Source organism: Urocampus carinirostris, chromosome 8 (assembly GCF_059441175.1).
Source record: "Urocampus carinirostris isolate Australia breed hairy pipefish chromosome 8, RoL_Ucar_1.0, whole genome shotgun sequence".
In the NCBI taxonomy this organism is placed as follows: Eukaryota; Metazoa; Chordata; class Actinopteri; order Syngnathiformes; family Syngnathidae; genus Urocampus; species Urocampus carinirostris.
Window position 1 is genome coordinate 38,927,400 of NC_142356.1, and position 13,280 is coordinate 38,940,679.

The following is a 13,280-nucleotide window of genomic DNA, read 5'->3' on the forward strand; positions in this document are numbered from 1 at the left end:
AGGGGCTTAATAAAATCACAGTTGCTCAGATTCCACAGAATCTGCTCACAGAATACGGACTTCGAAAAGGCTACCCAAACCCTTTTCAAGGCACTGAGACCAAGAGGATACTCTAGATCTTTCCTCAGGCAAGTCCGTAAAACATTTTTAACCACAGGGCAACGGGACACACAGAAAATTATCCCCCTAATAAGTACCTACTCAGAATTTAGCCAAACTGCTAATAAAAAAATTAGACAAAATATAAACCAGACACTAAAGAACACAGACATAATCCAAGATTACAAAATCATCTCAGCCTTAAAAAGAAACAAAAACCTCAAAGATTACTTAGTAAAAAGTAAATTACCGGAAATCAACATAACACAAACACAGGGCCCCACATTCTACAAACAAGCCACCACAGTTAGGAACACCGTCACCAACACAAACTACCTAATTAAACAAACACTCACACCTACTACGGAAAACTGTATATATGTCATAAAGTGTAAACACTGTGACATTAAATATATAGGAGAGACAGGAAATTCAATCAGATGTAGATTAGCACAACACATTTACAACATAAGGAACAGCAGGCAAACTAACACACACCTTGTAGCCCACTTCATACAACATGGACTACAGGCACTAGAAATATGGAGCCTACAAACAAACAGCAATTGGACGCAAGAAGAAAGACGCAAGGCAGAAAAACACTGGATAAGAAAACTCAACACTCTCTTTCCAGATGGACTAAACAAACGCAGGTAAGACAAGAAACACTCCAGTTTCCTGAATGGCCAGTGCAAAGACTTACTTTCTCAAGGGCCTCCAATTTTTGGGGGACCTTGAGAAAGAAAGATTGCTTCCTAACCTAACCCTAACCCTAATCCTAACCCTAACCCTAACCCTAACCCTTATTATATTTATTGGCTGATCGTTTCAATGCATTGTAATGTACTTTTGCAGAGACGATTTAACACTTCAATTACCCGTTTTACGTGGTCACAGTCCTTCTCTGGTTGTTTAGCTCGGTGTCATATCGATGACACTGCAACTACTACCTTCAGGACTGTTTAGCCAATCAGAATGCAGAACACGATGCAAATCCATCAAGTAGCTAAATCGTGAAAAGAAAATCCTGTTATAGGAAGGGATCACTGTATATTTCCTTTCCTTAAACAAAATACGTCAAACAATATAGTAAACCGTATTAGAATTAGTAAGAAAATACATAGGCTAGCAAAAACAATACAACAGTCAGCAAATAGGTAAGTAATCAAGTACATTTCCTGCACAAAACATAATTTAAACAAAAGTAATAATAATAAGGATTAATGTGACAGTAAATCAATCAAACAGGGGCCTTAAACTATTATCCCAGGGGCTGCAAGTTAGAGCCCTTGATTTAGAATTTGCACATTGGTCCATTTCCTGTCCTATGTTGGTTTCCAATGAGCAGCGGACATTTTTGAGGAAGTTCATTTCCCAGAAACAGGAAGTTTCAGTTGTTAGCTGAGCGCTGCAGGGTATAAAAAATGCATGATTATTTTTTCTTTAATATGCCTTCACGACAACTTTTCCACCTTTGTCTTATGTCAGTTTTTATTTCCCTTCCTTCACCTGGCAAAGCTGAAGATCCAAGTAAGCCACTTCCAAATTGCTATGCTTCATATTATGATGTCACATTTTTGCCTGCTTCCCACAGAAATATTTTTTCAGGAGACTGTCTTCGTGGCTTTCACGGGAGAAAACCTTCCCGTTCATTACGAGGTGATGGTCCCGGCTAACCAAAGCAGTGATCTACTAATGTGTTTTGACCCGGACGACCAGCTGGTCTTCAAGCAGCGGGTGCCGGCTACCCTAGACCACGCGGTTACCAACAGGGCCATAATGCATCTAAGAACGCTGACGACCTCTGGGGAATATCAATGCCAATACAAAATGGCCAGAGCCTACTGGTTTTTACGACTGAGAGGTAAGTGGAGGTGTGTGATTATTACGAATAATAGACACATTAATAAATAACCACAGTGCATTGTTACCAAAAACAGCGAGAGTAGCAGAACAAGTTTGAATAGAGTGAGAAAACATTTGTATAATTAGATGCGTCTTTAGAGTCGCAATTTACGTTGACAGTTTGTTTCGTGTAGGTGCACAAAATTAACACAATTTTTTGAAATCCCCAGTCCTTCTCTGGTGGTTTAGCTCGGTGTCATATCGATGACACTGCAACTTCTACCTTCAGGACTGTTCAGCCAATCAGAATGCAGAACATGATGCAAATCCATCGAGTAGCTAAATCGTGAAAAGAAACAGGCATTTTTAAAAGCTCAGTAGGAGCCGGTGGCTGCAAGCCCTTATTATAAATGACTGGACCATCAACAGACATCATTAAAAATGTCCGTGTTTGTAGTGCCCATCCATCCATCCATCCATAATCTGCACTGCTGACCCTCAGTAGGGTGGCAGGGGTGCTGGAGCCCATCCCAGCTGTCTTCGGGCAGTGGGCAGGGGACACCCTGAACTGGTTGCCAGCCAGTCGCAGGGCACACAGAGACAGACTATTCGCTCGCTCATTCACACCTAGGGACAATTTGAACCGGCCAATTAACCTGACATGCATGTTTTTGGGATGTGGGAGGAAACCGGAGTGTCTGGGGGAAACCCACGCAAGCACATATCTGGTAAATTATCTGGGTGATCTGGTTAAGATTTACTTGATTGCCGTAGGCCTTGGAAAGTAAGTGGAATAAGTGTCAGGAAAATATAAGTGTTTGCTACCAAAGCCAACACTACTCAGCAAATTTGCTACTACTGGTGCTCCATAAAATATATTTCATAATAATAACTTAAAAAATAGTAATAAAGATTAGTGTTAATAAGTGGTTCCCAAAATCAACCTGGGTCTAGACCCCAAGTGAGGCGTTCAAAAAAATTCCGGACCCCCAACCTAAAGTTCCGCCAATAATGTAGTGCTGGACACAGCAATGCCATGACACAGAATACCTTTTATTGTGTCAATGCGATGTTTCTTCAGTGTTTTTCAATTAAACATTATGATATCACTGCAGAATCATGAGGGGTGTACTCACTTTTGTGACGTACTGCATACTATGTGATCACTTAAAAAAAGTAAAGAAATGAATTTTGGTGAGGCACGGAAGGATTTCTTCTCCCGAGAGGGGGCACGACGGAAAATAATTAAGAAGCACTTATAAAGTTGAGTCAAGTCACATTTATTTGTGTAGCCCTTTATCACAAGGAATGTAATAGGGCTGCACAGACCACAGATTATAGCAAACCACAGACTATTATTACACCATCCCCTGATCTGAAACCTACATGAGAGAAAGGCAAAACTCAAAAACTCAACATGAGATAAATGAAGAAACCTTGAGAAGGGACCGCACATGAGCTAATCCCGCTTCCAGGATGACCAGACTGCAACGGATGTTGCAATAACAAATAATACACATACAGTAGGTCATTGATAAGGTATAGAATAGAAGTGTGTTTTAAGCTTAAATTTAAACAGTTTCACTGAGGTTGTGGATCGAATCTCAGTGGGCAGAGCATTCGGCCAAAATGGAGAACTCTCCCGAACCTGCGGAATTCTTCTTGGGATGACTAGTACACACCAGCTCGGTAGCCTAGAACATCAGCTCGGTAGCCTAGATGGTAGGGCGCCCGCTCCGAGACTGGGAGGTCGCTGGTTCAAGCCTCGTCCGAGTCATACCTAAGACTTACAACATTGGTACTCATTGCCTCCCTGCTGAGCGCTCTGCATTAAGGGTTGGAATTGGGGGGTTTGGTCACCTAATGACTCCCAACACAGCAGTTGGATCTAAAATGGCGGCGCCCTGTTTGGCTGCGGCTGCATTGGCTCGCTACAGTTGTATCGACATTTCGTTCTGTGTGCATGGTTACAAAGAATGACAATAAAAGTAAATTCTATTCTAGAAGACCAGCATTTTCAGAGCAAAGGCTCCACACTGGTACATAGTGGTAAAATAAATCTGAAAGATATGGGGAGCAAGTCCATGCATGATTTTGTAAAATACCAACAGAACCTTAAAAATCACATTTTAAGCGAACAGAGAGCCAATGCAGGTTAGCTAAAACCGGGGTGAACTTAAAATCCTAGCTGCAGCATTTTGTACCAGCTGGAGGCTCTTGATTTTGGACTTTGGGAGACCGGAGAGTAGTACATTCCAGTAATCAAGACGGGAGGTAACAAACGCATGAATTATTATCCCCGCATCAGACTGGGATATCATTGAATGAATTTTATCAATGTTGCGAAGATGGAAAAAAGCTGTTGTAGTAATATTCTTAATGTGTGTTTGCCAGCACGGATTTGGGTCAAATATGACACTTAAATTTGTGACTGAATCACTCTGGGTGATATCAAGGCAAGTCAAGTCAAATTTATTCATATAGCCCTTAATCACAAAAATGTCTCAAAGGACTGCACAGGATTACATTGACACAATTACCTGATCTTATGAACAACTCAAAAACCTCAGCGTGAGGAAAAAGAGACTTGAGAAGGGACCTCACAAGTGGTATCCCCCTTTCAGGTTGACCAGGGTGAATTACATTTAGCATTACAGTACACAAACATAGTAAACACTTAGTAACATGTTGAAAATTTGTCCGGAAAGAGCATGACAGCAGCGACGCCCCCAGCCTGTAAACTAGTTCAGAAGGTCTATGACGGCCACGACGCAACTTCCCATGCCAAGTGTGTCTTAAGCCTTGATTTAAAAACTTCCATTGAGGTTGCAGATCTTATCTCCGGAGGCAGGGCATTCCATAGCACCGGGGCCCGGATGGGGAACGCTCTCGAGCCTGCAGACTTATTGGCTCTCCGAGTCACCAGTAGACCGGCATTTTCCGAGCGCAGACTCCGTGCAGGACTATAGGGGGAAATCAAATCAGAGAGAAAAGAGGGTGCAAGTCTATGCAAACATTTATATGTTAATAAGAGAACCTTAAAGTCACATCTTAAGTGGACTGGGAGCCAGTGCAAGTTGGCCAATACAGGAGTAATATGCTCAAACTTTTTTGTCTTAGTCATGAGTCTAGCTGCTTCATTCTGAACCAGCTGCAAACTTTTGATGCTAGACATCGGGAGACCAGAAAGCAATACATTACAGTAATCAAGCTGAGAAGTAAAAAGCGCATGAATTAAAACTCTGCATCTGGTTGGGACAGCATCGAACGAATCTTCGCAATATTACGGAGGTGGTAGAAAGCTATTCTAGTAAATTTTTTCACGTGTGACTGAAACGACAGATCAGGATCAAATATAACACCTAGATTTTTGACCGAGTCACTATGGGTGATATTACATTTGTCTAGGTTCAGGGTAGTGTTTGAAAACAACTCACGACAGTGAGCTGGACCAATAATCAACATTTCAGTTTTTTCTGGGTTAAGGCGCAAAAAATTAAGTGACATCCATCTTTGAATCTCAGTAAGGCAAGCCTCCAGATTTCTACAACTTAACTATCCAGTTGCCTCCAGTGGCACATACAGTTGAGTGTCATCTGCATAGCAATGGAAACTAATATTATACTTGCGGATAATGTCACCAAGCGGGATCATATAAATACTAAAAAGAAAGGGGCAAAGTACAGAGCCCTGTGTAACACCACAGGGGACGTTAGATTGTTTAGAGGTCAGATTGCCATAGTTAACACATTGCATCCTGTCTGACAGGTAGGACCTAAACCATGAGAGTACAGTTCCTGAGATATCAATGCATTCCAGACGAACAAGTAATATGTTGTGGTCGACAGTATCAAAAGCAGCACTGAGATCCAGCAGCAGTAACATTGATGAGGCATCGGACTCTATTGCTAAAAGGAGATCATTGGTTACTTTAGCCAGGGCTGTCTCAGTAGAGTGATTTGCCCTAGATGCTGACTGGACAGTTTCAAAGTGGTTATTTTCTGACATGAAGTAATTTAACTGCTGTGCAGTGACCTTTTCAAGTAATTTTGCAAAAAATGGCACATTTGACACTGGCCTATAATTACAGTTGTCAATATTCAGAGCAGTTTTTGAGAACAGGTAACGGCATTTAGATGGACCAATAATTAACATTTTGGGTTTTTTCAGGATTGAGGAACAAGAAGTTGAGTGACATCCGTTCTTTAATCACAGTGAGGCAGGCCTCCAAATTTCCACAGTTTAGTCTGGCATATTCCTCTATCGGAAGATAGAGGATGAGATGAGTGTTATCTGCGTAGCAATGAAAACTGATATTATCCTTGCGAATGATATCACCTAATGGAAGGATGTAAATGCTAAAAAGAAGGGGGCTAATTACTGAACCCTGCGGAACACAACAGGTAACACTAAAGGGCTCAGATGTCATTTCACTGTATTTAACACAATGCGTCCTATCTGAGAAGTAGGATCTGAACCATAAGAAGACGGTTCAAGACATGAATTCTGTCGTTTTGACCGTGTGGGTGCAGCTTTAATATGTCACATTTTTTTTTCAAAATCAAGATTTCACAATGGCTTAACTGCGACAACACTCCATAACGTGCCAAATGTATGAAACTTGAAAACTAGAGCTGAAAATATTTTTTTCATCTTGAATTTTGATTTTTGTTCTTTTTAATTCCATAATTATTGTATGCCTGCCTAACTGGGACCACGCCCCCTAATAATCCTCCCAAAATCTGAAAATTGAAAAAAAAGATCTGGGAAAAAAAAAATCTTGATATTTTAGGTTTTGGGAGGTCTTCATTGACTTGAAAAGCGCTATATAAATGCAGACCATTTACCATTTGATTTTCAAAAACTCGTGATTCCATGCCCCCTCGATGGAGACCACACCCCCTGATAATTTTGCCAAAATTCAGAGACCTGAATAATTAAACTTATTTGTTCAGATAGATAGGTAGATAGATAGATAGATAGATAGATAGATAGATAGATAGATAGATAGATAGATAGATAGATAGATAGATGGATAGATAGATAGATAGATAGATAGATAGATAGATAGATAGATAGATAGAGAGAGAGAGAGATAGATAGATAGATAGATAGATAGATAGATAGATAGATAGATAGATAGATAGATAGATAGATAGATAGATAGATAGATAGATAGATAGATAGATAGATAGATAGATAGATAGATAGATAGATAGATAGATAGATAGATAGATAGATAGATAGATAGATAGATAGATAGATAGATAAAGTATTGTACAGTCAAAAAAAATATTATTGTCAATAGGACAAGATTGTGTTTTTCTTACAAGCCATTATACAAAGAAACATTTTGCGCCTTCAAGTCACATTTATTAACTTATTGTATAAATCTGGTTTCTAAATAATCTACGGATGATTACATTATTCCAGATGAAGGTTATCGGGATCTAGACATGGTGGACTACACAAATATCATTGTGGTGGCTGTCTTCAGCGGTGTGTTGCTGCTTTTTAGCGTGCTCAGCTCTGTGTATGTCTTCAGAGGAACTTGGGTAAGACAGGCTTACTTGCTTTTCGGAATGTTGTGAGAACCCTGTGGGCTTTTGTCTACCATTACATTCAACAAACTTAAATACAGTAGCTTCGTTTCCATGGCTATCATGTTTTTGCTTCTCCCTTTAGCATCACTGCAAGTCTTGGGATCCGGAGCGAATAAATAGAGTGGCAAAAAAACACGTAAAACAGTATTGTATCGACGACCTGCAAAGGTTTTACAAGGCACACAAGATTCTGAACTAAATGAAGAGAAAGGGATTATAGGAGGTAGTTCAGCCAATAGCATATAAGCCTTTTCATGATGCCGCATTTTATATGATCTTTACCTATAGCAGAACTGCATCTTCGAGACATTGATTGTCATTCTCACAAACACTGCAAAATTCGCAATTTGTATGTTTTTGACACAAAACAATTTGTTGATGTCATACAACACGAATGTGAAACTAATTTTCACCAAGGGCCACAATTGCAAAATTACTGTGCTTCAAATGGCCTGATGTGATGTAAGTAAATGTAAATGAATGGTATTTAAATAAATGTATCATCTCATCTCTTTAGCTGCACCGCTTCTCCTCAATAGGGTCACGGGCGTGCTGGAGCCCATCCCAGCAATCATCGGGCAGTGGGCAGGGGACACCCTGAACTGCTTGCCAGCCAGTTGCAGGGCATACAGAGACAGACAACTCGCTCGCTCATTCACACCTAGGGACAATTTGGACCGGCCAATCCACCTGAAATGCATGTCTTTGGAATGTGGGAGGAAACCGGAGTGCCCGGAAGAAACCCACGCAAGCACAGGGAGAACATACAAACTCCGCCGTGCTGCCCTACTATATGATATATTAAACTGAAATTGCTGATCCGAACAACAAAGGAAAATCATAGTTGAAAAGCGTTTTGGGAAATGTAGTTTTTGGTCAAAGCACACTTGACAACTTGACAACTTCTTTTTTTAGACAATCAGATACCAGCTCAGTAGCCTAGATGGTAAGGCGCCCGCTTTGAGACTGGGAGGTCGGTGATTCGCGCCCCGGCCGAGTCATTCCTAAGACTTAAAAAGTGGTCGGCGGCGCCCTCTGTTGGCTGCGGCTGCATCGGCTCGCTACAACGGGTCAGGTGCAATCGACATTTCGTTCTGTGTACATTGTTACACAGAATGACAATACAAGGAAATTATTATTATTATTATTATTATCATTATAAGCCCTCGCGGGCCACATAAAATAATATGGCTGGCTACATTTGACATACAGTGCATCCGGAAAGTATTCACAGCGCTTCACTTTTTCCACATTTTGTTTTGTTACAGCCTCATTCCAAATTGTATTAATTTAATCTCTTATCTCAAAATTCTACACAAAATACTCCATTATGACAATGTGAAAAAGTTTTTTTTTACTTATTTTGAATTTATTAAAAATAGAAAACTAAGAAATCACATTTACATAAGTATTCACAGCCTTTGCCATGAAGCTCAAAATTGAGCTCAGGTGCATCTTTTTTCCACTGATCATCCTTGAGATCCTTCTACAGCTTAATTGGAGTCCACCTGCAGTAAATTCAGTTGATTGGACATGATTTGGAAAGGCACACACCTGTCTATATAAGGTCCCACAGTTGAATGTGCATGTCAGAGCACAAACACATGAAGTCAAAAGAACGGTCTGTAGACCTGCGAGACAGGATTGTCTTGAGGCACAAATCTGGGGACGGATTCAGAAAAATTTCTGCTGCTTTGAAGGTCCCAATGACACAGTGGCCTTCATTATTCGTAAATGAAAGACATTTGGAACCACCAGGACTCTTCCTAGAGCTGGCCGGCCTTCTAAACTGAGCGATCGGGCAAGAAGGGCCTTAGTCAGGGAGGTGACCAAGAACCCGATGGTCACTCTGTCAGACCTCCAGCGTTCCTCTGTGGAGAGAGGAGAGCCTTCAAGAAGGACAACCATATCTGCAGCAATCCACCAATCAGGCCTGTATGGTAGAGTGGCCAGACGAAAGCCACTCCTTAGTAAAGGGAACATGGAAGCCCGTCTGGAATTTGCCAAAAAGCACCTGAATGACTCTCAGACCATGAGAAACAAAATTCTATGTTCTGATGAGACAAAGATTGAACTCTTTGGTGTGAATGCCAGGCGCCATGTTTGGAGGAAACCAGGCACCGCTCATCACCAGGCCAATACCATCCCTACAGTGAAGCATGGTGGAGGCAGCATAATGCTGTGGGGATGTTTTACAGCAGCAGGAACTGGCAGACTAGTCAGGATAGAAGGAAAAATGAATGCAGCAATATATAGAGATATCCTGGATGAAAACCTGCTCCAGAGCGCTCTTGACCTCAGGCTGGGGCGAAGGTTCATGTTTCAGCAGGACAACGACCCAAAGCACACAGCCAAGATCTCAAAAGATTGGCTTCAGAACCCCTCCGTGAATGTCCTGGAGTGGCCCAGCCAGAGTCCAGACTTGAATCCGATCGAACATCTCTGGAGAGATCTGAAAATGGCTGTGCACAAACATCTCCCATCCAACCTGATTGAGCTTGAGACTTATTGCAAAGAAGAATGGGCAAAACTGCCTAAAGATAGGTGTGCTAAACTTGTGGGATCATATTCAAAAAGACTTGAGGCTGTATTTGCTGCCAAAGGTGGATCAACAGAGTATTAAGCAAAGGCTGTGAATACTTATGTAAATGTGATTTCTTAATTTTCTATTTTTAATCAATTCAAAAAAAGTAAAAAAAAAAAACTTTTTCACATTGTCATAATGGAGTATTTTGTGCAGAATTTTGAGATTAGAGATTAAATTAATACAATTTGGAATGAGGCTGTAACATAACAAAATGTGGAAAAAGTGAAGCGCTGTGAATACTTTCCGGATGCACTGTACATTATACAGTAAGGAAAATATCTTAAAGAGAGGCTGAAAAAACATCTTGCACCCAACCGAAAAGTGAAAATGACACAAAGCACAGTATCCTGGGGGTTTGTTGCTATAATGTCAGATGTAAAAAAAGAAGAGTACAGATTCCAGGTATTGTATTGCTGCTGATGTACTTTTTCCCCCTTTCAAATTGCAGAAAAAACAAACCCCAAAATATGGCAGTCCTCGCAAGGATCAAAAGCAGAACCAAGAACAGTTGCGAGCGGACAAATACGAAGATGACAAGATAAAAGCTTCCTCCACATCCCTTTATGCCGTAAGAGGGATGAGGCACAATCATATTGTTTTTAGTTATCTCTTATTTCATCAGAAAAATATATTTTTTTAGAGTCTTGAGCCGCGACCTCGCTCCATTTATGATGTGCTGGACCGCTCAGCCTCTGATGCTGAGTTCAAGCAGGAGAAACCAGAAAGTGAACACAAACTGGTCAGTGTGGCGTTTTGGGGGGATTTATCACTCAATGAAATGTTAACGATAAAAAAAAATAAAAAATGTGTATGTCTTTTTAGGTGGTACAGAGCACACCCAAGCAGGAAGAGGGCCTGTTTGAGTGTGTCTATGAGAATTTCTGAAATGTGAATATGTGACAATCCTGAAGTATAAGTCATAAATTAATAAATGAATTACACTCACATTTTTATCTTGTTTACTTTATTTCAATGTTCATACAGTTTACAGTAGGTAAATGTGAATACTTTCCGTATGCAGTGTATATATATATATATATATATATATATATATATATATATATATATATATATATATATATATATATATACACGACTTATTGTTGTCCTATGGACAGATACTCCCACCTCTGCTGTAGACCTCTGCAGTTCATCCAGAGTGATCATGGGCTTTTTGGCTGCATCTCTGATCAGTTTTCTCCTTGCATGAGCTGAAAGTTCCAATCTTGGTAGATTTGCAGTGGTCTGATATTCCTTCCATTTCAATATTATTGCTTGCGCAGTGCTCTTTGGGATGTTTAAAGCTTGGGAAATCTTTTTGTATCCAAATCCAGCTTTAAACTTCTCCACAACAGTATCTCGGACCTGCCTGGTGTGTTCCTCGTTCTTCATGTCGCTCTCTGCGTTTTAAACAGACTTCTGAGACTATAACAGTGCAGGTGTATTTATACAGAGACTTGATTACACACAGGTAGATTCCATTTATTATCGTTAGTCATTTAGATCAACATTGAATCATTCAGAGATCCTTACTGAACCTCTGGACAGAGGTTGCAGCACTGAAAGTAAAGGGGCTGAATAATTTTGCACACCCACTTTTTCGTTTTTTATTTGTTAAAAAAGTTTTAAAATATCCAATAAAGTGTGTTCCACTTCATGATTGTGTCCCACTTATTGTTGATAATTCACAAGAAATTACAGTTTTATATCTTTATGTTTGAAGTCTGAAGTTTGGCAAAAGGTCAAAAGGGGCAAAATAGTTTTGCAAGCCGCTGTAAATCCAAGAGTGTGTGTGTCTTGATTAAAGTATATTGAACAAAAAAAACAGTGAAAAGAATTCAGCTAAAGTTTGTGTTCACCATGGCTCTGGGATTAGTAGTAGACCAGTATTTTCCGAGAGAAGGCTTCGAGCAGGAACATAGGGGGTAATCAAATTGAACGATAAGAGAGGGTAAGTCCATTCATAATTTTATATAATAGCAACAGAACCTTAAAATCCCATCTTAAACTGACAGGGAGCCAGTAATAATGTGATCAAACTATCTTGTCCTCATGACATGAGTTATCCTCTCAGCATTAGGCAGGGGCAGCCTAGGACGAATTTTTGCAAAGTTGAGAAGATGGAAACAAAGCTGTCTAGTGATATTCTTAACGTGTAACTGAAAGAACAAATTAGGGTCAAATGTGACACAGAAATGTAACACCTACATTTTTGACCAAGTCACTCTGGGTGATATTACATTTGTCAAGGTTTATAGCAGTGTTTGAAAAAAAGTCAGGGCACTGAGAAGGACCAATAATTATCAGTTCAATTTTTTTCAGGGTTGAGGCGCAAGAAGTTAAGTGACATCCATATTTCTTATCTCAGTGAGGCAGGCCTCCATATTTCCACAATTTAGTGGAAAACATTATTTGTGTCATGTTTGCCTTCCTACACAAGCAATATTATTTTTATGTTTAAACATTTAAACAGTGAGCCACTAGGGAGTGCCTTAAGAGCCACATGTAGCTTCAGAGCTGCTTGTTGCCGACCCCCGGGCTAAACAGTCTCTGGGAGTAGTTATTGGTTATAAATAAGCCAATTAGTGTTTACAGGTGCAGTATACAGTACTTTCACTTGTTAAATACAGACATATTCCTGTAAAACGGGTTTGTTCTTATACATCAATGTATAATTGTGTAACTTATTGTATAATTATTATAAAAATAAATAAATATAAATTCATCAAGTCAAATACGATTTCAAGAAAAGATTGGTTCTTGTGGCGGATGTATTTTTCTTATTTTGAAAATAATTTCAAGAATTATTTTACTTTCGGATACTTGGCGTATTTTGATTATTATTTTCTTATTTTAGATTTAAAAAACGAATGAAAATCTAGTACACTTTAGGGGGTATTTTCTTTTAACAAAAAAAATTTAAACTTTGTAAAATAAGAAAAATAATACTTTTATTTTAGAGGAGCGAGATCTTTTTATTTGCCGGTAATGCGTGCTTACATTTTGTTGTCATTGACCATATTACCGCTTTTCCCATAATCCCCTGCTTTTCTTTCATGTATTTCAGGTAAGGATTTGAGAAATGTAGATTTCGGTTTATGAGATGAGATGAGATTTATTTAGTATTTATGCACATAGACGTAACC

The 13,280-nt window shown here is 39.7% G+C and overlaps 1 protein-coding gene across 1 annotated transcript; it reads left to right on the forward strand.

Annotated features, from left to right (window-relative positions):
* The first annotated feature begins 1,494 nt into the window (after window positions 1-1,494).
* LOC148361840 (uncharacterized) lies at window positions 1,495-11,071 on the forward strand. Its single transcript, XM_088343203.1, has 6 exons — window positions 1,495-1,629; window positions 1,694-1,963; window positions 7,378-7,499; window positions 10,583-10,702; window positions 10,775-10,873; window positions 10,957-11,071. Exons 1-6 carry the CDS (start codon window positions 1,524-1,526, stop codon window positions 11,017-11,019), a joined length of 780 nt encoding a protein of 259 aa, XP_088199329.1. The 5' UTR covers window positions 1,495-1,523; the 3' UTR covers window positions 11,020-11,071.
* The last annotated feature ends 2,209 nt before the right edge of the window (window positions 11,072-13,280 follow it).

What these genes read in the sequence shown, in the direction of transcription:
- LOC148361840 (XM_088343203.1), top strand. Translation starts at nt 1,524, where the DNA reads ATGCATGATTATTTTTTCTTTAATATGCCTTCACGACAACTTTTCCAC. An exon ending in CTGGTTTTTACGACTGAGAG is followed by an intron (nt 1,964 to 7,377) that starts GTAAGTGGAGGT and finishes ACATTATTCCAG; the next exon opens with ATGAAGGTTATCGGGATCTA. An exon ending in CCTCCACATCCCTTTATGCC is followed by an intron (nt 10,703 to 10,774) that starts GTAAGAGGGATG and finishes ATATTTTTTTAG; the next exon opens with AGTCTTGAGCCGCGACCTCG.